Source organism: Arachis hypogaea, chromosome 15 (assembly GCF_003086295.3).
Source record: "Arachis hypogaea cultivar Tifrunner chromosome 15, arahy.Tifrunner.gnm2.J5K5, whole genome shotgun sequence".
NCBI lineage: Eukaryota > Viridiplantae > Streptophyta > Magnoliopsida > Fabales > Fabaceae > Arachis > Arachis hypogaea.
The window spans coordinates 54,983,182-55,009,226 of NC_092050.1; the positions used below are offsets into that span (position 1 = coordinate 54,983,182).

The 26,045-nt window shown below is 40.4% G+C and overlaps 1 protein-coding gene across 1 annotated transcript in view; it reads left to right on the plus strand.

Moving 5' to 3' along the window:
• LOC114925351 (uncharacterized) overlaps positions 1–24,468 on the plus strand; it is an 80,678-nt gene extending 56,210 nt beyond the window's left edge. Inside the window, exons 2-8 of the mRNA XM_072217883.1 lie at positions 22,071–22,243; positions 22,288–22,358; positions 22,433–22,488; positions 23,025–23,106; positions 23,500–23,561; positions 23,679–23,778; positions 24,249–24,468. Coding sequence (XP_072073984.1) covers positions 22,071–22,243; positions 22,288–22,358; positions 22,433–22,488; positions 23,025–23,106; positions 23,500–23,561; positions 23,679–23,778; positions 24,249–24,266 — 562 coding nt within the window. The 3' untranslated portion in view covers positions 24,267–24,468. The remainder of the gene's footprint in view (positions 1–22,070; positions 22,244–22,287; positions 22,359–22,432; positions 22,489–23,024; positions 23,107–23,499; positions 23,562–23,678; positions 23,779–24,248) is intronic.
• Positions 24,469–26,045: the final 1,577 nt, after the last annotated feature.

The window sequence follows — 26,045 nt, forward strand, 5'->3', positions numbered from 1 at the left end:
GCACTTTACATGATTTCATGAGAATTTTGCATGAATTATATGACAAATTAGAGCATGCATGTCTCATGATTTGGATTAGAACTTTGATGCACTTTATTGCTTGATTTCAGGACAAAGGAAGCAAGGAAGAACCACGTTAGCAGCCACGTTAGTCTAACTAACGTGACCACTAACGTGGAATGGGAGCTAGCTTGCAACGTTAATGAGAAAAGTAATCGCCAATAACGCCCTCAAAGCCATCATAACCCACATTAAGAGTCACGTTAACTAAGTTAACGTGAACTCTAACGTGGAAGAAGACAACAAGGCAACCGTTAGTGACACTCTCCTTTGTCACTAACGTTGGACCAAGCTCATAATTGGCCACGTTAGTTGCCACGTTAACTTAGTTAACGTGGACTCTAACGTTAAGAAGCAAAAGAGAAGCCAATGTTAGTGACACTCTCCTTGAGCTAACATTTGTCACTAACGTTGGCCAAGCCTCCATAAGCCACGTTAACTCCCACGTTAACTTAGTTAACATGGAAGCTAACGTGGAGAGAGCAATTGATAGCCAACATTAGTGACACTTACCTTTGTCACTAACGTTGGGGTGAACCACCAAGAGCCACCTTGAGCAACGTTAACTCCCACGTTAACTTAGTTAACGTGGAAGCTAACGTGGATAAAGAGATGATGAGCCAACGTTAGTGACACTCACCTTTGTCACTAACGTTGGAGATGGCTAGCATGACTACGTTAGAAGCCACGTTAACTTAGTTAACGTGGACTCTAACGTGGGAAAGAGGGAAACATTGGAACGTTAGTGACAAAGGTAAGAGTACCTTACAGTAGCTTGTTGATGATGGTTCTGCAAAGAGGATTCTGCTCTAGATAGTCTTCTGAGTCTAGGGTGAATATCGTTCCCTATTTATATGTATATACTGTGAGACTAGCCAATGTCTACACCCCGTTTGTTCTTGAACTTTAGCTTAAATCCTGTGTACGAGACTCCTATTATGTGGCTACTTGATGAGTTACCAGAGAGATGTTATATGGCAATGTCTGATCGTGCAAAGGAGTAGTAGATGATGTTCTACCTTTTGCTGATGTTCCACCTGACTTGATTTTTGAAGACTTAGAACGTACTTTCCCTCGCTTTAGTAGTTTAGAGGGACTAGGTGAGTATAGAGTCTAGGCTAGCCTAGGTACCAGCTTAGGGACCTCTTGAACAGGTCAGGACCTGGGATGTTGTATGTATATATATGTATATAGATATTATTTAGCTATATCTAGGGGTGTTCTAACTAAAGGTCTATACTCTAACAAAGGCTGGATCTCTAAATGTTGCTAGCTACTTGTGATGTATTTATGTGTGGTTGCTTATAACTATTTTATCTGTTATCAATTGTGAATTGATTATGAATGATTCCGTCTATTAATCCAAATAAAAAAAATACCCCACAAATTAACTACGTTTTTAACAACGAATCAGGCTCATATGATAAATAATAGATAATAATTAGGAAGACAAATTGGTAGCGCTCAGTTTCTGGTATGATCTAGACATATTGAAAATTGGGTCGTTACATTAAATAGGTTTATTGTAGAATCAGAGTATGAGTTATACCTGGGTGCTCCAGTGTATTTATAGTAGTGTGGGCTGACCTTTCTGATAAGACAAGTTAGTTATCTTATCTTATCTTATCTTGTTTTGGATGAAGTCAGCTTATCTTCAAGGGAACCGCATTTATCTCTATAGTCTGGTATTGCCTTTGGATTTGGGTCGTGTTCCTCTATTTGGGCCCTTTATTGGGCTTTCCTGTCGATTTGGCCGAGCTCTTTTAGAAGAGGTCTGGTAGTCTGACCTGAAGAGGTCGGTCGCTGTGTCGCCGATCATCCCGGGTCGGATAGCTCGACCCAGGGTATGAACAGTGCCCCTGCTTGAGCTCGGTCTTCTTTTGAGGTTGAGTTCTTTGACTTCTGTCTAGTGGGGCCGAACTCAAGCATTTTTTGTCGATTCCTTTGAAACAGCTTTTGAATGTAGAACGTTTCCTCTAAAAGCACGCGCTTTTATATCGGCGCTTTGGGAACGTGCAAGGGGTTTAGTGCTTTCATTGATTTTGTCATTAATTGCCCCGTTTCCCTTTGGCTCTTTCATTTTGATTTTGAAAACCCCAAAAACGGTTTTTCTCCTTCGCCCTTTTTGTAACTTCTTTCTCTGCTCTCTTCCCTATTTTGTTCTTCTGCTTCCTTGCGTTGCGGCGTTGCTTGGTGACTTTCTTGGGTAGCTTTTATTTCTGCGCTTCCGTCTTTCTTCTCGAAGTTTCTCATCATCTCCAGGTTAGGCCCGTTTCATATATTCTCCTTGTTTTGCTTTGATTTTGACCCTTTCTTTAGAGAAAGTTTGGATCTTTTGTTTTGTTATGCCCTATTGTTGTGCGTTCTAGGAGTTTCTTCATTTTCTGCATGGTCCTTTTTTGCCTTTGCTTAATGCTTTTAGGGTTTTGCATGTTCTTTGTTGTTTCCGTTCTGATGCCGTTTATCCAGAAAAAACCCGTATCTGTTTCTTGCTTTATTTGACAGTTGCTTTGCCTGATTCTGAAAAAGTTCGCACCTTTGATGGTTTCTTCTTGGCGTACTTGATTTTGGGAATGCTTTTGCTGATAGATTATGATGACTTTTTCTTTTGACACTACTTGCTGTTTAAAGTCTTTTTCTTGTTTGAAAAATGCTGGGGTGGGAGCTGTAGATTTTCCTGGAAACCTTGCTTTGTTACTGCCTCCAACCTTGATGCTCCTGACTTTGATGCTCCTGACTTTGATGCGGTTGAGTTTGTAGATCAACAAATCGGCCCTTATGGTGCTCTTTCTATGTACGACGTGTCGTTTCTTCATCATTTTGATTATATCACCCGGAGTGGTATCAAGTTGGCACACATGGGGGTGGCCCTATATCGAACTACTCAAAGTCTTCCTCTCCATGCCACTAAAGCTTTTATGGAGGAGGCCAAACAGGAGTTTGATTGGATGAAGGGCTTGAAGGAGGAGCTTGAAGTAAGGGTGGCCAAGTTGGAGAAAGACTTGGAGAATGAAAAGGCTAGTTCCACTTCTCTGGCTGGTTCTCTGAGACTGGCTGAGGACACGGCTATGCGTCATAAGGACAGTTATCTGACGTCTTACCGGGAGGTGTTGCGTCTGAGAGAAGAGTTGGAGAATGCCCGGGCTAATTATTCCGAACTCCAAGGTCATCTTGTTGGTAGTGTTACTGCTGCCTATGAGAACCTGAAGGAACAAGTTTGGGTTATTGCTCCCGAGGCCGACCTGACCCTCTTTAGCTTGGAGAACGTTGTCAGGGATGGCAAGGTTGTCCCTGATGACGAAGATGAGGATGATGTCGATCCTCCCCCTGTAGCCTCTACCAAGGTGTCGACTTCTGCTGTCCCTGCCGAGGTTGGTCCTCCCGCTTCTGATCCCGACTGCCAGATCTTGAATCGGGATGACGGTACTGTAGATGCCGTTCCTCTCCAGACTTGCCCTCCGTCTCCTCGGGCTGATGCTGCTAAAAAATCTTCTGACCCTTAGCTTTTACTTTATTCTGGATATGTAGTTGGCCTGGCTTGTGGGCTTTTTTAACTCTTTATGTTTCGTTAACTGCTGATACTTTTCCGTTGCTTGCTTAGCAACTTTTGTTTTTTATAAAAAACAAAGGGTAGCTCGCTTTAGCTTTTTTATGGTAGGTTTTAGTGGCCTCCGAGGCTTTTATAACCTTGTGGATGATATCAGGCTTTTTGTGCTTGACTTGGTATCTCTTTTTCTGTGAAAATTGGAACCTTGCGGCTTAACCTTTTTTGGTTTGCTTTATACTTTCTAGCTTGAATCCTTTGTGGTTGTAGGTCCAACTTTGATTTTTGCTTCGTTCTTGCTTGTATTTCTGACGATCCATAACCGATTTCTTTAAGTAAGTCGTTTTTATAATCCTCTTTTATGGATCTTTGTCAGATCTCTTTCAGGGATCTTTATCGTAGTAGGAGTCCGACTTCGTTATATCGGTCTCCTTTAAGTTATTTTTATAATCCTCTTTCTTGGATCTTTGTCAGATCTCTTTCAGGGATTACTTTTATAACTTTTTTAGTAGTAAGAGTCCGACTTCGTTATATCGGTCTCCTTTAAGTTATTTTTGTAGTCCTCTTTCTTGGACCTTTGTCAGGTCTCTTTCAGGGACTACTTGTATAACCTTTTTAGTAGTAAGAGTCCGACTTCGTTATAACGGTCTCCTTTAAGTTATTTTTGAAGTCCTCTTTCTTGGACCTTTGCCAGGTCTCTTTCAGGGACTACTTGTATAACTTTTTTAGTTTGGGCTGACTTTGTTACGTCGGGCCCTTCTAAGTTAAAGTAATCCTCTTTAATAGGGTTGGCCAGACCTCTTTCCAGGGTTTACTTATAACTTTGTTTGACTTGGTTCGACTTCTTAACGTCGGCCAGTCTTTAAGTTATTATTTTAGCAATCTGTAAGACCTCGTTAGGTTCTTTTTTTAGATCACTTTCGATAACTTCTTACATTATTTTGTGTTCATCTTTGCCGATTTGTAGAAAGTGGTTGTCATCTCTAGATTGTCCTTTGGGTTAATCGCGTTTTCACCTTTATCGGACGGTTGTCTTTATCGTGATCGTGCAGTGAAATTGTTTTTCACTTTCTGCCAATCTGTCGCTTTATAATCGGACGATGAATGCTTCAGATTAATGCATCTTGAAATCTTTGTAGAATATCTAAAATGTATTTTATTTAAAGGAAATGTGCGAATATATACATATGGGATTGTCTGAGTCTCAACTTGGTGCCTCATTAAAAAACCTTTTCAGGAAAAAGAGTGCATCTAATGATGAGATCTTTTATCTCTTCTAACTGTAGTACCTTCTTAGGTTGCAGGTGTGCCATGACCTGGGAAGCTCTCGCCCATCGAGTTCAGACAGTCTGTAGTAGCCCTTTCCAAGTACTTCTACAACTCGGTAGGGTCCTTTCCAGTTTGCTGCCAGCTTTCCCTCTCCTGGTCGAGTTGTTCCGATATCATTTCGGATAAGGATGAGATCATTCTCTGTAAAACTTCTCGGTACTACCTTTTTATTATATCTGGAAGCCATTCGGTGTTTTAGAGCTTCTTCCCTGATCCGAGCTCTTTCCTGGATTTCGGGTAACTAGTCAAGCTCTTCTCTCTGGAGTTGGGAGTTTGCTTGCACATTGTAGTGAATTACTCTAGGCGACCCTTCCTCAATCTCTACTGGAATAATCGCCTCTATTCCGTATGCTAATCGGAAGCGAGATTCCTTCGTGGTGGAATGTGGCGTCGTTCGATATGCCCATAGGACCTGTGGAAGCTCTTCTGCCCAGGCTCCCTTTGTATTTTGTAGTCTCCGTTTTAGCCTGGCCAATATGACTTTGTTAGCAGCTTCGGCCAGTCCGTTGGCTTGCGGATGTTCAACGGAGGTGTACTGGTGCTTTATATTCAAGTCGGCCACTAGTTTTTTGAAGCCTGCATCTGTGAATTGAGTGCCATTGTCTGTGGTTATTGAATTTGGAACTCCGAATCTCGTGACAATGTTTCTGTATAAGAATTTCCGGCTTCTTTGAGCGGTGGCATTGGCTAGGGACTCTGCCTCGATCCACTTTGTAAAGTAATCTACTCCTACTATGAGAAACTTAACTTGTCCTGATCCCTGTGGGAAGGGGCCGAGAAGATCGAGTCCCCATTTTGCAAACGGCCAAGGCGAAGTCACGCTGATGAGCTCTTCTGGCGGGGCGATGTGAAAGTTGGCATGTTTCTGACATGGTGCACATGCCTTTACAAATTCTATAGCTTCTTTCTGTAGAGTTGGCCAATAAAATCCCGCCCGAAGTAGTTTTTTGGCGAGAGCTCGTGCTCCGAGATGATTGCCACAAATGCCGCCGTGTATTTCTTTTAGCACTTCCTTTGTGTTGGAGGTTGGTACGCATTTTAGTAAAGGTATTGAGATTCCTCTTTTGTATAGGATGTTGTTTATGATGGTGTAGTACTGTGCCTCCCTTTTTAATTTCTTTGCCTCCTTTTCTTCTGCGGGGAGTGTTCCTATTTTGAGGTAGTCGATTATGGGGGTCGTCAATCCTTGGTCCTGACTTGTTATCATCAGGACTTTTTCCTCTTCCAAGATTGACGGGTTCTGCAATATTTCCTGGATGAGGCTTCTATTGTTGCCCCCTGGTTTGGTGCTGGCTAGTTTCGAGAGTGCATCAGCTCGGGCATTTTGTTCGCGGGGTATGTGGCGGATCTTATATTCCCCGATTTGTCCGAGCTGTTCCTTGGTTCTATCCAAATATTTTTTCATGGTGGGATCTTTGGTTTGGTAGCTCCCTGTTATTTGTGATGTAACTACTTGTGAATCACTGTAAATGCTAAGTTTTTGAGCTCCAACCTCTTTAGCCAGCTTCAAACTAGCTAACAAGGCTTCATATTCGGCCTGGTTGTTCGAGGCCGGGAATCCGAATTTGAGGGAGAGCTCGACTTGGGTTCCTTGGTTGCTTTCTATTATCACGCCTGCGCCGCTTCCAGTTTTATTCGAAGAACCGTCCACGTAGATATTCCATTCCGTGAGGGTTTCCAGGGTGTCTGTGAATTCTACAACGAAGTCGGCCAGATACTATGATTTGATGGCCGTCCGAGGTTCGTATTGGAGGTCGAACTTTGACAGCTCGACTGCCCATTGTAGAATTCTGCCTGCTAAATCCGTTTTCTGCAATATTCCTTTTATGGGCTGGTTAGTTCGAACCTTCATGGTGTGAGCATGGAAGTATGGGCGGAGTCGTCGAGAGGTTAGGATAAGAGTATAGGTAAATTTTTCTATTTTTTGGTAGTTCAGCTCGGATCCATGTAGTGCTTTGCTAATGAAGTAGACGGGTTGTTGCCCTTTTTCGGCTTCCCTGACTAGTGCTGAAGCTATTGCCCGGTTCCCTACTGCGAGGTATAATATGAGCGGTTCTCCTTCTCGTGGTCGAGATAGGATAGGTGGCCGTCCTAAGAATTCCTTGAAGTCTCGGAAGGCCTATTCACATTCTATCGTCCATTCAAACTGTTTTCCCTTTCTTAAAGTAGCATAGAAGGGGAGAGATCTTATCGCAGCTCCTGCTAAGAATCGGGATAGGGCGGCTAATCTCCTGTTGAGTTGCTGTACCTCTTTGACGCAGGTTGGGCTCTTCATGTTGAGTATGGCTTGACATTTGTCTGGATTTGCTTCGATTCCCCTTTGTGTGACCATGAAGCCTAAGAATTTGCCTGCTTCAACTGCGAAGGTGCAGGTTGAGTCGCATGTTATGCTTCCTTATAGTGTCAAACACTTGAGCCAGGTCGGACAAAAGTGTGTCTTCGCTTTGTGTCTTTATTAACATGTCGTCCACATAAACTTCCATGATTTTTCCGATGTGATCTGAGAAGACTTTATTCATTAGCCTTTGATAAGTAGCTCCTGTATTCTTGAGACCGAAAGGCATCACGATGTAGCAGTAGTTTGCCTTTGGTGTTAAGAATGAGGTCTTTTCTTGATCTGGTGGATACATGGGAATTTGGTTGTATCCTGAATATGCATCCATAAATGAGAGATATTTATATCCACAGGAAGCATCTACCAGGGCGTCAATACTTGGGAGTGGGTATGGATCTTTTGGACAAGCTTTGTTGAGATCGGTGTAATCGGTGCACATTCGCCACTTCCCATTTGACTTTTTCACCAAGACGACGTTCGCTAGCCATAGTGGGTATTTTAATTCTCTTATAAATCCGGCTTCCAGTAGTGCTTGTACTTGTTCTTCCACAGCTTGGGATCGTTCTGGCCCAAGTTTTCTTCGCTTCCGCTGCACCGGCCGAGATCCTGGGTAGACCGCCAACTTGTGGCACATTAGCTTGGGGTCTATGCCCGGCATGTCTGCGGCTCTCCATGCGAAGAGGTCGACATTATCTCGTAAGAATTGTATCAGTAATTCTTTTGAGTCTCCTCTTAGAACCGTGCCGATATTAGTTGTTTTGTCCGTGGTGTCTCCGATCTGAACCTTCTCTACCTCACCTTCTGGGTGCGGACGGAGTTTTTCTCGTCGATGAGCTCCGCCAAGCTCAATTGTATGAAACTCTTCTCCTTTGCCTTTGAGGTTTAAGCTCTCGTTATAACAGCGACGTGCCATCTCTTGATCTGCTTTTATCGTGGCTATCCCCTCTGTAGTTAGGAATTTCATGCATAGATGTGGAGTTGAGACTATTGCGCTGAGTTGATTGAGTGTTGTCCGACCTATTAGAGCATTGTAGGCTGAACTTACGTCGACCACAATGTAGTCTATTTTGAGGGTCCTGGATTGGTTCCGTTTTCCAAAAGTAGTGTGTAGCGATACGTATCCCAGCGGTTGTACCAGGGTGTCTCCTAGTCCGAACAGATTGTTCGGGTATGCTCTAAGCTCCTTTTCGTCTAAGCCGAGTTTGTCGAAGGCTGTTTTGAATAAGATATCGACAGAACTCCCTTGGTCTACTAATGTGCGGTGTAGGTTGGCGTTTTCCAGTATAATAGTGATGACCATGGGATCGTCGTGTCCCGAGATGATGCCGGATGCGTCCTCTTTAGTGAATGTTATTGCAGGGATGTTGGGTGCTTCCTCATTTCCCTCAACATGATATACTTCTTTGAGATATCTCTTTCGGGATGATTTGGAGATCCCACCTCCTGCGAATCCGCCGTGTATCATGTGGACATGTCATTCTGGTGTTCGAGGTGATCGTTCAGCTCGTCCATCATCTTCGTCTCTTCGTCTCTTTCTTTGGTCATCATCTCGGGTAGCCAGAAATCGATCTAATTTTCCTTCTCTTACCAATTTTTCTATGATATTTTTAAAGTCAAAGCACTCGTTGGTGGAGTGCCCTCGGACTCGATGGTATTCACAATATTCCTTCCGGTTTCCTCCTCCCCTTTTGCCTTTGAGTGGTCGCGCTGGGGCGATTTTTTCTGTGTGGAAGACTTCTTTGTACACGTTGACCAGGGATGCCTTGAGAGGAGTGTAGTTATGGTATTTTTAGATTTTCTCCCCCTGTCGATCTTCTTTCCTTTTAGAGTCCTTGTCTTTGTCTCAGTAGGGGGCCCCAAATTTTGAGGTTTCTCCCAACCGAGCGTTCTCTTCCATGTTGATGTATTTTTCTGCTCGCTCCTGTACCTCATCTAAGGAGGTGGGATACTTTTTTGATATAGATTGGCTGAAAGTTCCCTCTCGTAAGCCATTGATGAGCCCCATGATGGCGGCCTCAGTTGGTAAACTTTGTATGTCCATGCATGTTTTGTTGAATCTTTCCATGTAGTTGCGGAGGCTCTCCCGATCTCCTTGCTTGATCCCTAGTAAGCTGGGTGCGTGCTTGGCCTTATCTTTCTGGATGGAGAATCTGGCCAGGAACTTTTTGGCCAGGTCGTCGAAGTTTGAGATGGACTTCGGAGGTAAGTTGTCGAACCATCTGATCGCCATTTTCGTAAGAGTCGTTGGAAAAGCTTTGCAGCGAATGGCATCTGAGGCATCGGTAAGGTAGATTCTGCTTCTGAAATTGCTGAGATGATGGTTGGGATCTGTGGTGCCATCATACAAAACCATATCTGGGAGCTTGAAATCTTTTGGGATTTTGGTCTTCATGATTTCTCTGGTGAACGGATCTTGTTCTTTGCGTGAATTTTCCTCAGCAGTGGTCCGTGGAGCTTTTGATTTGAGGTCGGCCTCTAATTGCTGTAGTTTTTCTTCCAGTTCTCGACGTCGCCGTACCTCTCTTTGTAGATCCTTTCCGATCTCCCGTTGTTGCTGGGTTTCTTTCTCAAGTTCCTTTAAGCAATCTTGAAGTGCTTCTATTGCTCCCGGATTTGGTGAGTTTTTGTCCCCGTTGGATTCCGGAGTATCCTTTAGCGTAGTGTCCGCGTTTTGTGCAGTCTTCTGTTTTCAAGATCCGAGTCGTGGTCATTGTCATGGCCGTCCGCCATGGTTTTGGGATGACTTTCAGGTTCCCCGTCAACGGCGCCAATGTTCCGAGGGTTACCTGAAACTGGAGGTCGATCTCGGATGAGATCTTCGGTACTAGTCGGAGATGACGTGTCCGACTGGCTGGTGGCGGCCGGAGCTGTTGTGTCCTTCTTGTTGGACTTGCTGCACTACTGATCCTTGGCCACCGGAGGGTGGGGGGTACCTGCAAGAGATTCCGATGCTTAAGTTAGCATGGGTATTAAACAGGTTTATTGTAGAATCAGAGTACGAGTTATACTTGGGTGCTCCAGTGTATTTATAGTAGTGTGGGCTGACCTTTCTGATAAGATAAGTTAGTTATCTTATCTTATCTTATCTTGTTTTGGATGAAGTCAGCTTATCTTCAAGGGAACCGCCTTTATCTCTATAGGCTGGGATTGCCTTTGGATTTGGGTCGTGTTCCTCTATTTGGGCCCTTTATTGGGCTTTCCTGTCGATTTGGCCGAGCTCTTTTAGAAGAGGTCGGGTAGTCTGACCTGAAGAGGTCGGTCGCTGTGTCACCGATCATCCAGGGTCGGATAGCTCGACCCAGGGTATGAACACTAACGTTGGCTTCCCTTTTGCTTTTTAACGTTAGAAGCCACGTTAACTAAGTTAACGTGGCAACTAACGTGGCCAATTATGAGCTTGGTCCAACGTTAGTGACAAAGGGGAGTGTCACTAACGTTGGCCTTATTGTCTTCTTCCACGTTAGAGTTCACGTTAACTTAGTTAACGTGACTGTTAATGTGGGCTTATGATGGCTTCGAGGGTGTTATTGGCGATTACATTTCTCATTAACTTTGCAAGTTAGCACACATTCCACGTTAGAGGTCACGTTAGTGGGACTAACGTGACTGCTAACGTGGTTCTTCTTTGCTTCCTTTGTCCTGAAATCAAGCAACAAAGTGCATCAAAGTTCTAGTCCAAGTCATGAGTCATGCATCATCCAATTTATCATATAATTCATGCAAAATCCTCATGAAATCATGTAAAGTGCACAATGTATGCTTGAATCAAGATGTTAGTGAATATCTACCCAAAACTAGCTTATTTTCTAAGACAATGCATGAAACTACCCTAAAAACAGTAAAGAAAAGGTCAGTGAAACTGGCCAAAATGCCCTGGCATCAGAACCCTTCAATTGTCCCATTAATCCTCCTACAAAATAAAAGATAAAATAAAATTGTGGGAAGTGGCGGCAAACTTTAAAAAAAAAAACAAGAAAAAGTAACAAATTTTTAAAATTTTTGTTGTTAACTACTAAATGCTATTCACAAATGTAAACCAACTGACTAATTAAATTTCCATATATGCAACCTTGGTGACACCAAACTAAGTTTGTGGCAATATGGTGTAAGATGATTTGTTCAAGGTGCTAAGAGTGACATGCTATGAGTTGCATTCATGTCCTCTTAGTGTGCCTTGAACACCAAACTTGTTCTTCACTATATGTTTCATAAAAGGATTTATTCAAGGATATGTCAAATTTGATTTGCGATCCATGAACCCTGCTTTATTAACTACTTTAAAAGCATGTAAAACATGAGTTACCTCCCATGAAGCGCTTCTTTAACGTCACTAGCTTGACGTTCTTCCTTTGTCATGGTGGTTGGTAATGCTTCAGATCTTCCCCTCTTATAGTAAACCTACATCCATTGGCTTCATCAATGATCTCTACATGTTCTAGGGAGAGAACTTTGCTGATGGTGAAAACCCTAGGTAACTGAGATGGGATGGTGGGGAGATGAGGTGGGATATCTAGGAAGTAAGCTGAGATCACTTTATCCCTTGGAGAGAAATCTTCTGTAGGGATCTTTTTGTTCGTCCATCTCCTTGGTATCTTCTTCTTTGTTTCTTTTTTTGTTATCCTGCTCTTTGTGGTCTCTTTTCCTAGGGGGATTTTGTTGCTGGTCCCATATGATTCTGGTGGTTTTGGCTCCACTTGAGTTTCCTTTAGCTGTGACAGCTGCTGATTATTTTGTTCATCACCCAAAGGAATTCCTGAGTGTACAGCTTGTGCCTCAATGCTTGTTTCTCCCACCATTGCTCTGTCATGCTCTGTCCTTAGTTCCTTGCCTTCCTGATTTGCTTCTTGTGAAGGTTTGAAGACATTGAAGGTGAGTTGTTCATCATGTACCCTCAGTATTAGCTCTCCTCGCTCCACATCTATGAGCGCTCTGGCTGTAGCTAAGAATGGTCTTCCCAATATGATTGGGTGAAGATGACTTTCTTCCATTTTCAGTATGACAAAGTCTGTGGGAAGGAAGTAGTTCCCAACCTTAACCAGCACGTTTTTAACCACTCCTATTGCTTGTTTTTGAGTTTTGTCCGCCAGCCTGATGACTACGTCTGTGGGCATCAGCTCATTGATTTGCAGCCTCTTCATAAGGGATAAAGGCATTAAGTTTATGCTGGCTCCCAGATCACAGAGTCCTTTATCAAACATTGTTTCTCCTATGGCACAGGGGATGTAAAAACTCCCTGGGTCCTTCCTTTTTGTAGGCAGCTCTGGTTGAATGAGAGCACTGCACTCCTTATTCATCACTATGGTTTGTCCTCCCTTGAGTGAGCTTTTTCTGGTCAGCAACTCCTTCATGTACTTAATGTATGAGGGCATTTGTTGGAGGTCCTTGATGAATGGTATGTTTACATGGAGAGATGCAAATATGTCATGAAACCTTAAGTATATTCTCTTCTCTACACCACCATCTAGTAATTGGGGAAAGGGTGCATAGAGTCTCATCGGCTCCTTCTGTGTAATTGTGGTTTCTTCATGATTCTCTTCTTACTTTCCTGCCGATTTATCTTCAAGTTGTTCTGATGGTTTGTTCGGCTCTTCCTCAGTCTCCTTATCACTTATAGTAACCATCTTACAATCTTCCCATCTGACTTTCTTTGCTTCACCTCTCTGATTTTTCTCTGTGTCACTTGGGAAGCTATCAGTAGGTTTGGGAATCTTCTCAGATAGGTATCCTACTTGAAATTCCAGCCTCTTGATGGTGTCTCCCTAATTCTTGATATTGGCTCGCACCTCCTTTTTGAACACCTTGTTATCTTGAATCTCCTTGCATATGCCTTCAAGTAGAGTCTCAATCCTTGATAGTCTTTCTTCCGATGATGGAGAATTGAGATTGGAAGGATAAGAAGGGCCATTTTGACTTTGGTATGGATGTTGAGAAGTGTTGTTGGGTGTAGGTATTGGTATGACCTCTGTGTTGAGTGTTGGTGAGTTGTATTCTTATTGGGGTTATGGCGTCTCTGATCTTGGCCTTGGTCTTGTTGATTTCCCCACCCAAAGTTTGGGTGGTTCCTCCAACCAGGATTATACGTTTTGGAGTATGGGTCATGACTCTTCCTAGGTGAATTCCCAATGTAGTTGGCTTGTTCCTGATCACCCTCTGCTTCTTCATTCACCCCTTCTTGGGTTGCTGCTGAAGTGGTGATTGCTGCTACTTGATTCCTCTCCATCTTCTTGGTGAGGTCAGCTAATTGCTTGGTAATCATCTTGTTTTGAGCTAGCAGTGCATCCACATTGTTCAGCTCCATCACTCCTCTAGTATTGCCTCTTTCTGAAGCATAGAAGTAGTCATTCTCTGCTACAGTCTCAATGACATCTATGGCTTCTTCAATGGTCTGCTTCTTGTTCAGGGATCCCTCGGATGACTGGTCTACTGCCTTCTTTGATTAATACGAAAGGCCTTCATAGAAAATGTGCAACTGCACCCATTCATTGAACATACCTGGCGGGCATCTTCTTGTCAAGTCTTTAAACCTCTCCCATGCTTTATATAGAGTCTCACCATCCTGCTGCCTGAATGTTTGTACCTCAGCTCTCAACCTGTTGATCCATTGAGGAGGATAAAATCTTGCCAAGAACTTGTTTACCACATCTTCCCAGGTTGCTAAACTCTCCTTTGGAAAGGATTCCAGCCATTTAGATGCTTTGTCCTTGAGTGAGAAGGGAAACAGAAGTAGTCTATAGGTGTCAGGATGAACACCATTAGACTTCACAGTATCGCATATCCTCAGGAAGGTGGTTAGATGTTGATTGGGGTCTTCTTGGACACTTCCTCCGAATGAACAATTGTTCTGAACAAGGGTGATGAGCTGTGGCTTCAGTTCAAAGTTGTTGGCATGTATGGTTGGCCTTTGGATTCTACTTCCACAGTTTCCTGGGTTTGGGTTGATGTAAGAACCCAGAACTCTTCTCTCTTGTCCAGCCTGATGTGCTGGACCTTCTCTGCCATGATTGTGAGCCTCTTCTTTATGATGGTTCTCCATATTCTCCTCCATGTCTGGTTCAAAGTACTCTTCCTCTTCCTCAGCACCAACTACTCTCTTTCCTCTTGCTTCCCTCCTTAATCTAAGGAAGGTCCTCTCAGGTTCAGAATCAAAGGAAGTTGAAGCCCCGCTTCTTCTACCTATCATACAACCAACAAAGCAAAAGCAAGAGAGAAAGATGCAGACAGTAATTTCTATAGAAATGCTGTTAGTGTGAGTTATGCAATATATCATACAGTTAGTGGGTTAGTGACTGAATTGTAAACAACTAATAAAATGGGTAGGGGAAAGGGAAGAAAATAGCTAAACAGAAAGTAAATTACTCAAATTAACTTAAATCAAACAAAATCAAAACAAATGCTCAATCTAGTTATCCACCAATTTAATCATTGTTGATACAAAATCTATCCCCGGCAATGGCGCCATAAACTTGATGCACGAAAACTTGTCTCTCAACAAATTTCCTTCGGCAACTATATCGAATTGTCATCAAGTAAAAACTCACAGTAGAGTGAGGTCAAATCCCACAGGGATTGATTGGTCAAGCAACTTTAATTGGAAGAATGTTCTAGTTGAGCTAAGTAGAAAGTGAGTTGAGAATTGCAGGAAATTAAATGGCGGGAAAGTAAATAGCAGAAAATAAATGACGGGAAGTAAATTGCAGAATCTTAAATGGGAAAGGGAAGTTTAGCATGAAAGTAAATGGCATAAAGTAAAGAGAATGGGTAAGATCAGAAATGGGAAATTCATTGGGCTTAGAAGATGTTGCATTCTTTTCATCTCTTCCTCAATCAATGCATTCATTGATCTCCTTGGCAATCTTAAGTGATTGAATTCCAATTCCTTGGTAATTCAATCTCTCAAATCAAATCAATAGCCAATTCCTTGGTCTAATTGCTCATGAGAAGAGATGAAGTGTGGTTACTGATTATACCACATGTATTTCCAAATCAAAGTATTGGGAGAATTATATGTCACCATATCCGCCCAAACCCCAATTTGGTCCAACATGAGAAAACATTTCTAGCATGATCTCTTTATCCCTTTTCCAAGGTTCAGAAGAGATCCAAGTATGAATAGCATCTTTTCCAAGATAACTACTCAATTGGATGACGATTGAAAGCTTTCTAGTAAAATCAAGAGAAAAGATAGAAGAACAGTAATGAAAACTATTATTGATCCATCAAATTACAACAGAGCTCTCTAACCCAATGAAAGGAGTTTAGTTGTTCATAGCTCTGGGAAATGAAAGCAAAGATGGAGAGTACATTCTGAAAGTTAAACTAGAAGTGTAGAGAAAGTAAAATACAGAGAGTAATTCTAATAATGCCAAAAGCTTCCTTTTCTAGTCAAAGTTCTCCCTCTTTATACTACTCTTCTGATCTTCTAGTTGATTCTTCAAGTCTTGGATATGGGCCTTTGGATCTTGAGTTGAAGCAGTTATCTTCTTTAGTTGGCTTAGCTTTACTTGCAGAGAAAGTGTGAAGTATGCAGGGACTTTAGCTTAGGGTGTTAGTGGTGTTAACGTTAAGTGAAAATATGGGGTTGAGAACGTTAGTGACAATCACCTTTTTCACTAATGTTCCTAACCCAAAGTGGTCCACATTAACTTCAACGTTAGTGGCACTAACGTGACCACTAACGTTGACCCTTGGCCCTTCGCAAACGTTACTGGGGTTTACCTTTTTCAATAACGTTAAGAGTACCCCTTTCTCCCTACGTTAGAGTTCATATTAGAATAGTAAACGTGTCCTTTAACGTAGGCTTGCCAAATCTTCGAGAGCGTTAGTGACACTTACCTTTGTCACTAACGCTTCAGAACTCCCCTTCTTACCACGTTAGAGTTCACATTAACTAGGTTAACATGACTTCTAACGTGGTATTGATAGCCATCTCCAACGTTAGTGACAAAGGTGAGTGTCACTAACATTGGCTCATCATCCATCTTCTCCACGTTAGCTTCCACGTTAATGCAATTAACGTGGCAACTAACGTGCCTCAATCCAATGTTAGTGACAAAGGTGAGTGTCACTAACGTTGGTGATTCTTGCTCCCTCCACGTTAGAGTCCACGTTAACTAGGTTAACATGGCTTTTAACATAGCCAATATGGGCTTAGTCCAACGTTAATGACAAAGGTGAGTGTCACTAATGTTGGCATCATCTTCTTCTTCCATGTTAGAGCTCACGTTAACTAAGTTAACGTGGCCAATTGCCCCTTTTGGAACATTAGTGGCACTTACTTTTACTACTAACGTTGGAGTTCTACTTCTCTTCCTCGTTAGCTTCCACGTTAACATAGTTATCGTGGCAACTAACGTGGGCTATGATGGCTCACGAAGGCGTTATTGGCAATCACTTTTCTCATTAAAGTTACAAGCTAGCCTTCATTCCACGTTAGTGGTTACGTTAGCTAGACTAACGTGGCTGCTAACGTGGTTCTTCCTTGCTTCCTTTATCCTGAAATCAAGCAATAAAGTGCATCAAAGCTCTGATCCAAGTTATGAGACATGCATCATTCAATTTGTCCTTTAATTCATGCATAATTCTCATGAAATCATGTAAAATTTACAATGTTTGCTTGAATCCAGATGTAAGTGATTATTTACCCAAAACTTGCTTATTTCCTAAGAAAATGCATGAAACTACCTTAAAACCATAAAGAAAAGGTTAGTGAAACTGGCCAAAATGCCCTGGCATCACTACACCCATAGATTAAGGTGTGGAGCTCTGCTGTTCTTCATGAATTAATGCAATTACTACTGTTTTCTATTCAATTCACGCCTACTTCTTCTCCAAGATATACTCTCGTTCTTAATTCAGTTTAGTCAGAATGAAGGGGTGACCCGTGACAATCACCCAATCTTCGTTCCTCGCTTAGCCAAGATCCGCGTGCCTGACAACCACAAAGCGGTCTACATGATGTTCAACATAGTCATTGGACGACAGCTGGAGTATATTCTCTTGGATATCTAATACACGGACCGAGTCCGTGAGATTAGTATCTTCGTGGTATAGGCTAGAATAATTGGCAGCTAATCATAGGATCTGGAAAGTCTAAACCTTGTATGTGGTATTCCGAGTAGGATCTGAGAAGGGATGACTGTGACGAGCTTCAAACCTGCGAATGTTGGGTGCAAGTGACAGTGTGCAAAAGGATCAATGGATTCTATTCCGACGCTAGCGGGAACCGACAGATAATTAGCCATGCGGTAGCTGTACCTGGTATTTTTCATTTGAGACGAGAAATCTGACAGTTGATTAGCCGTGCAGAAACTGTAGAGGACCATTTTCACTGAGAGGATCTTACAGCTTACCATGGAAGGAAGTAACGTATGGTTGGAAGAAGCCAATAGGAAAGCAGAAGTTCAAAAGCAACAAAGCATCTCCAGACGCTTATCTGAAATTCCCACCAATGAATTACATAAGTAACTTTATTTTATTTTTTGTTTTATTTCTCTTTTAATTATCAAAACCTCATAACCATTTGAATCCACCTGACTGAGATTTACAAGATGACCATAGCTTGCTTCAAGCCGACAATCTCCGTGGGATCGACCTTTACTCACATAAGGTATTACTTGGACGACCCAGTGCACTTGCTGGTTAGTTGTGCGGAGATGTGAAAAGTGTAAATCACGATTTCCCACACCACAAATCAAGGCTCATCAAGGTTGATACCTCAAGAACTAGATGCAAGGGTGGCGCGAGTGAACATTTGGTTGGATCTAATAGAAGAGTTTGGTATTGCATTGATAATTCGGACTGCTTGCCACCCGGTTGGGACAATGGTGATCCACGTCAAGACGGGTGTAGAAATAAGATTTGGGATCCGGGAATATATGAGGATCAATTTTGGGAGTTTAGAACTTATGAAGAACTCCATCAAAGCTTGGGGAATTTACTTGGTATTGATAGAGCTTATTCGAAGTCCAAGCACTGGTGGAAGTTTCAAGATGAGTCAAGCACAAGCCACCATGACACGGAGCTCACCAAATGTCCAACTTAAGGAATTTAACTAAAAGATCTAGGTGGGAGACAACCCACTATGGTATGATCTTTTATTTTTATTCTTAGTTTTATTTTATTTTATTTTTATCAGTGTTCATTCATAATTTCTGCATCATCACCTGCATTCTACATAGAAAAAATAATGAGAGAATTTGGGTGTACGATGCGCAAGCGTCCCTGATGCGTGCACGTCATGCGTGACTTTGCAACACCAAAGAAGTAACCTGAGAGTTACGCGGGAGTGGCGCAGGAAGCATGCCTTGCGCACAAGCAAGTCCACGCGTACGCGTACCTCACGCGTGCGAGTTGCTGGCACGCGTAAGCGTCCCTGACGATGGATAGGAAAATCGGCGTAATAAGCGTGCAAACCTGAGAGTTGTGCTGCCCTCGCACTAGAACTGTGCTAGAGGCATAAATTTTGCCATGCGTACGCGTCCCTGACGCGTGCGCGTCAGTTTCAATAATTTGCTATCCACGCGTACGCCTGCCTGACGCGCATGCGTCGTCTGTCTTTTTGTTCCCCGTGCGTTTCAACCCGAGAGTTGTGCGTGCGCAGGGCTGCCTTCGCGCGAATGCCATAACCCATGTCATGCGTACGCGTCCCTGACGCGCACTCGTGACCTTCATTTTATGCGATCGACGCGTACGCGTTGCATGCGATGCACAATTAAACCAGTACGCCGTCAGATTTCAATTATTCCCTCCCCCAATCCTAATTCTCTTTCAATCCTCATTCTTTCTTATTGCATTTGTATACCTTCACTCATTGCATTTTAATTTTGTGCATATTTTTATTTTCTTTTCTAAATTTGATATTTTCCCTTTGGTGTTAAAAGTTCTTATTCAACTGTTGCATTTTTCTTGCATTATTTTGGTACTCGTAACATGTTTTAAATTGTTGGGTATTATTATCCATAGGACAATGCTAAATTTTTATGATACATATTTTCCATTTGCATTGATATGCACTTATACTGTCTTTCATTACCCACACTCTCTTCCCCTTTGTTGCAATTTTTGCACTATTGATATGCCATTTGCTTCTACTATTTTCTCACTTGCATGTTGTAGCTACCATGTAATTCAGACCCTCATCATTTGGCATTGACCCAACCATATTTTAGTTGTTTTCTATCTTTATTTCTGGGTTACCTTCCTTCCTTTTTCTCTCCTTTCAGGATGGTCATCAAGAAGTAAAACGGAAGACTTTTACATGGAGCAACCGACAAGTCTATCTGCACAACCTTTGGAGAAAGCGTCAGTTGGAGCAACCCGTCCACTTGCACATCTTAGCATGCACCGAGGACGGTTCAATCTTTAAGTGTGGGGAGGTCGATACCAACTTCCTTGGGTTAGTTATTTCCTATTTCAACACCAATGTTTAATTTTCCTTGTTAAATTAGTTGTTGCATTTGCATGTTTGATTGCATATTTGTTTGATTTTGTGCATGTTCTTCTACCACTACTTGGTTGGAGTAATAAGTTCTTTTTTAAGACCCTTTTTATAGTATTTCACTAATTTAAATTAAAACTTTCTTGTTAAACTTGTTTGAAGAAATTTTCTTGTGGAACATGGTTTAGAGCTCGAACACACAAAACCCAGTAAGATTTTGAGCCTATTTGATTGGTTGTATTTTATCAACCAATATTTTATTTTTGTTGTGCGTTTTTCTCTCTAAAATTGTGATCTTTGTCTTGCTTAATTCTATATTTCCATTGTTTGATGTATGCATGCACTTATATGATTGAGGCCTTGTTTCACTGAGCTTACATACCCATATGGCGTTAACCTTGTCATTATCCTTTGTAAACCAATGTTGAGCCTACTTATCCGATTTGTTCTTTACTCTAGTACATCATTAACTCTAAGTGTAAAACAATAATGTCCTTAATTTGAATCCTTGATTAGCTTAGACTAGTGAGAGTGTTCATGATTTAAGTGTGGGGAAGTTGGGTTTGGAAACATTTGGTTTAAGAATTGGGTGTTGTATATATTTATGAAAACGTGGAAGAGATGTTTAGGACATGTTCATGCATTCAACAATTTAATCATATGCATTGAGAAAAATAAAAGAAAAATAAATAAAAAATAAAATAAAATAAAATAAAAATTAAAAAAAGGGAGAAAAAGAAAAGAAAAGGAGCAAATAATAAAAGGGCACAAAATGCCTCAAAGTAAATGATGATAGCAATTCATATGTACTGTACTCTAAATCGGATGCATGAATATGTGGTAAACATAGTAAATGGGTAGTTAAATTTTGTATTGTGATTACATGCACTACAACATTTTGGGTCTATGGCCACGGTTTTTTTTGTCACAGTAAAAAACCGTGACCATAGACCCTCTATGGTCACGGTTTTTTAGGGTGACCAAAAAAAAAAAGCTATGGTCACGGTTTTTTTGGAAAGGGTGACCATAGAGTACCTATGGTCACGGTTTTTTAAAAAATGGTGGCCTAAAAGGGTCTATGGTCACGGTTTTGAGGGGTGACCTAAAGGGGTCTATGGTCACGGTTTTTTACAGTGACCAAAAAGGGACTATGGTCACGGTTTTTCAAAAAAGGGTAACCTAAAAGGGTCTATGGTCACGGTTTTCGGGGGTGGCCTAAAGGGGTCTATGGTCACGGTTTTGGGGGGTGGCCTAAAAGGGTCTATGGTCACGGTTTTTGAGGTGACCTAAAGGGGTCTATAGTCACGGTTTTTTACAGTGACCAAAAAGGGGCTATGGTCACGGTTTTTTAAAAAGGGGTGACCTAAAAGGGTCTATGGTCACGGTTTTGGGGGGTGACCTAAAGGGGTCTATGGTCACGGTTTTGAGGGTGGCCTAAAAGGGTCTATGGTCACGATTTTGGTGGGTGGCCTAAAAGTGTCTATGGTCACGGTTTTTGGGGGTGGCCTAAAAGAGTCTATGGTCACGGTTTTTCAAAAAGGGTGACCTAAAAGGGTCTATGGTCACGGTTTTGGGGGGTGACCTAAAACGGTCTATGGTCACGGTTTTAAGGGTGGCCTAAAATGGTCTATGGTCACAGTTTTGGAGGGTGGCCTAAAGGTGTCTATGGTCACGGTTATTTACAGTGACCAAAAAGGGTCTATGGTCACGGTTTTTCGGAAGGGTGGCCTAAAAGGGTCTATGGTCACGGTTTTGGGGGGTAGCCTAAAGGTGTCTATGGTCACGGTTTTTTACAGTGACCAAAAAGGATCTATGGTCACAGTTTTTCGGAAGGGTGGCCTAAAAGGGTTTATGGTCACGGTTTTGGGAGTGATCTAAAGGAGTCTATAGTCATAGTTTTAATCATTTGAGTTTTAATTAATTAAAATTTTTAAGTATTTTTTATTATTTTAAATATTTTTTCTTTTTAAAATTAAAAAGTTTTAATAATTAAAAACTAATAATAATTTTATATAATTTACTTTAAATATTAAAATTTTATATCTAATTTTATAAATATAAAATTAGGTTGAATACTATTAATAATTTTAAATTAAAAAATAATTTAAAACTTTTTAAAATGATTGTAGAATATTAAAATAAAAGATTCATCATATCGTAATTAATTTAAATTATTTGAGTGGTTAATTTTATTTGTTTATTTAAATGTGTATGATAAATTAATTCTTGGTATGTTAGATAAAATAAATTTGTAAAAAATAAAAATATAAGGCTCATTATATATAATATATCAATTTTATTATCTTAATTTTAAAAAATTAAAATAAACTCATTTTCTTAACCTATGCTATAGTGGGAAACTGAAGGAAATTTGAACCGCGTGAACTTAAGGAAATTGAAACAACCCCCCCTTCTTTCTTTCCCCAATTCATAACCCTAGCCCCCATTGTCGCCGCCGTCGGAAGCTTGTTGGCGCCGCCGCCGTCCCAAGCTCTAAGGACATCGTCTTTATCTTCCTTGGCTTCTCCGTTCGTCGAAGGTTAGTGGCGTGGCGTCCGCTCTTGGGGTACTGCGCTCGTTAAGATCTCTCCTTACACCTTCTCCGCCGTCGCCATCGGCGTCTCCATCGGTGTCTCCGTTCTCATTGCTGCTTGGTACGCCGTTTTCCTTTTCCGTTTTAGATTTTGTTAATTTATTTTCCTGATAATCTTCTTTTTGGATTGCGAAGGGGGAATTACGTGCTGCAATCAAGGCTCCCCGAATCACTTCCACGAATCTCATTAGGTACGAGCCATATATGAAATAAAATTGTTGCTGAGGCATCTTCTTCTTGTTGCTATTAGCCTTCTGTTGTGCTGATTTCACATGGTTCTTGGCACCTTGAGCTACTGATTTCATGAATCTCGGTGCATTTCAGTTCATTAATTAGTAATGGATTTGAAACTTAATTATAAAACTCGAATAATAATGTTAAGACATACTTGGCAAAATTTGAAGATATAGGTAAAGGAATTGCGTTTCATGAGTAAATATTCTCTTGATAAGCAAGCTTTTGAGAGTTCCCGTTTTGCCACTCCATACTTGTGTTTTGCCAAAGCAGCAGGGTGGCTTTTAGACTTGTCAAATTCAGTAGCAAGTTCTTCACCAAGCCTTCTACCAATATGAAATGACCGAAATTCCTCTGCAAACTCTTTGGCTGTCACAATTATAATTTTAGCTCTTTTAAAGTTCAATATTATATTGTTTATTATTATTGCTAATTGATCTCTGATAATAACTAATATTGATTTAATTTTTTATGATTATATAATTATTTGCAGTGTTAGAGGAACTATCGAAAGGTATAAGAAAGCAAGTGCTGCTTCCTCAAACACAGAATCTGTATCTGAAGCTAATACACAGGTAAATTATATTATTAATTATAGTATAATGATGTTATATATGTATGGGACTATAGAAAATTAAGTTTTAGTTAATTAATATTAGCTAAATTTTCTTTTAAGTTCATAATTTAGGATTTAGATTTAAAGATTTGTAATTTAAAGTCTAAAATTTAAGATAAATAATATAATTAAAAAAAAACTAAAAAAAATTTGAACACATGATATAAAAAAAAATGCACATTATTATTAATTAGTTTTGAAATATAGAAGTCCATCCTTTTTAATGGGGCTCAAGGCCTAGGTAGGTTATCTTTTTTTTAATCACTATTCCTTTCAGTTAGTGATTTATATTTTATATTTCTAGGTCTTTATTTTGTCATATATATTTAACATTGTTTATGAATATCATTAGTTTTATCAGCAAGAATCATCCAAATTAAGAAGACAGATTCGTGATATTCAAAATCTAAATAGGTGAGTTTTATTTCTTTGTTCTTTTAAGAAAACTAACTATTTCAATTCTATATTAATGTATATGCATCCATGTTATTAATTAATAATTAATGATGTTTAATTTGTTTTGATTTGCAGGCACATCCTTGGTGAAGCTCTTAGCTCTCTGAGCCTCAAGGAACTAAAGAACCTTGAGAGTAGATTGGAGAAAGGTTTAAGCAGAGTTCGATCTAGAAAGGTATAAATATTATATATAATTAATAACTAATGATCACAATTAATTTAGGCCATTCTAATACATAAACATAATATATGTTTTGTTAAAGAACTTGCTAATAATTAATAAGTACAATCAATTTGGATTTATCGAATGGTCAAATCAATCGTCTATTTAGATAAGTATCGAGAGTTTGAATTCTGTTTTATATATGCAATAATTTATTAGTCAATATCAAACTCTTAAATAAAATTTAAATTTACAACAAATTAATTTTTTATCTATCAAATTAGAAATACGTTGAGAAATAAAAAAATAATTAATAAATACTTTAATTTGAATTGTTACATGTGGTTTAATTTGCCTATTCCTTTAACATTATTGTCCTTGTTCCAAATCCAAGTTGTAGATTTGTTTTTGATCCCTGGTCTGACGTACGCATCATCAAAAATATTTTTGTTCTGTTCTAACTTCTTTATTTCTTTTGCTAGCAGAAGGATATGATGTGAAGAAAATATGTTCAATACAAATATAAGATGGGATGGGTCTTATAATGATTTTGGTTATCTAAATGTATTATTTTGATGTCTTCTTTACATTTTGATAAGAGATTTTATTCGATAATACATGTAATGGATAAATTACACTCTATTTTGATTAGTGTTGTAATGGATATCTACTTTTTAATGAAACTTTTATGATTTACATTTATTGAATTTCTCATTCTTAGATTTATTTTGTGATTATCATCATTTTGGAATGTGATTATGCTTTAAAAAAATTTATAAAATAAAACAGGTTACCATAGATAAGTTATGGCCACCGTTTTAAGGAGGGGTGACCATAGATAAGCTATGGCCACGGTGAAAACAGTGACTATAGATAAGGTTATGGTCACTATTTTAATGCGGGGTGACCATAGACGCTATGGTCACGGTAAAAAACCGTGACCATAGATAAGGCTATGGTCACGGTTTTCATGTGGGGTGACCATAGAGGCTATGGTCACGGCCAAAACTGTAACCATAAATAAGGCTATGGTCACGGTTTTGGGAAGGGGTGACCATAGAGGCTATGGTCACGGTCAAAACCGTGACCATAGATATGGCTATGGTCACGGTTTTAGGTAGAGTGACCATAGAGGCTATGGTCACGGCCAAAACCGTGACCATAGATAGGGCTATAGTCACGGTTTTGGGAAGGGGTGACCATAGAGGCTATGGTCACGGCCAAAACCGTGACCATAGATATGGCTATGGTCACGGTTTTGGGTGGAGTGACCATAGAGGCTATGGTCACAGCCAAAACCGTGACCATAGCCTTATCTATGGTCACGATTTTGGGAAGGGGTGACCATAGAGGCTATGGTCATGGCCAAAACCGTGACCATAGATGGGCTATGGTCACGGTTTTATCGCGTGACCATAGATTAACCTATGGTCACGGTAAAAAAACGTGGCCTAAAGTGCCAGAATTTGAACATTACAACCGTGGCCATAGAAACCGTAACCATAGATAAAAAAACCGTGACCATAGGTCTATGGCCACGAGAGAATAGGCCACGGCAGAAAAACCGTGACCATAGGTCAAAAATCGTGACCATAGACCTATGGTCACCCTTTTCACTAGCTATGGTCACGGTTTTTCACCGTGACCATAGACCTTTTTTTTTGTAGTGATGGATTGTCTTAAGTTAGGTGGAAAATTTAAGTTAATTAAGGATTCATATTTTAGTCCACTTGGCCAAATACAATCCTACCTTGACCCTGACCCCATTACAACCGTTAAAAGACCTCTTGATATGTGTATTTGTGCATTAAATTTTTCTTGATTGGTAGAAGAAGAGCAAGTCTTAGAAAGCAAGGTTAGTAGAGAATTGAGAGAATCGAATCTTAAACACTTGAGTAATTAGAGTGTATACACTTCCAGTGAGGGTTCGATGCTCGATTCTTTGTTCCCGGCTTTCATGAGCTATTTTCTTCTGCAAGTTTACTTGTACTTTATTTTATGATTTGAATTAGTGAAATCCAGTTCATATTCATTCTTGAAAGGTTCATCTATTTTTAACCAAGTAGGTAGAATAATTTTTTTGCATTTAGTTGCACTCATATAGATAGGTTGCACTTCATACTTTCTACCATTCCTCTTCACTCTTAAGCTTCTCTTGAGCTTAGCATGAGGACATGCTAATGTTTAAGTGTGGGGAGACTATTAAACCACTATTTTATGGTTTATCTTGTGCTAAATTGAGTGGTTTTTATCAATTCTTTTCTCACTTATTCATATAA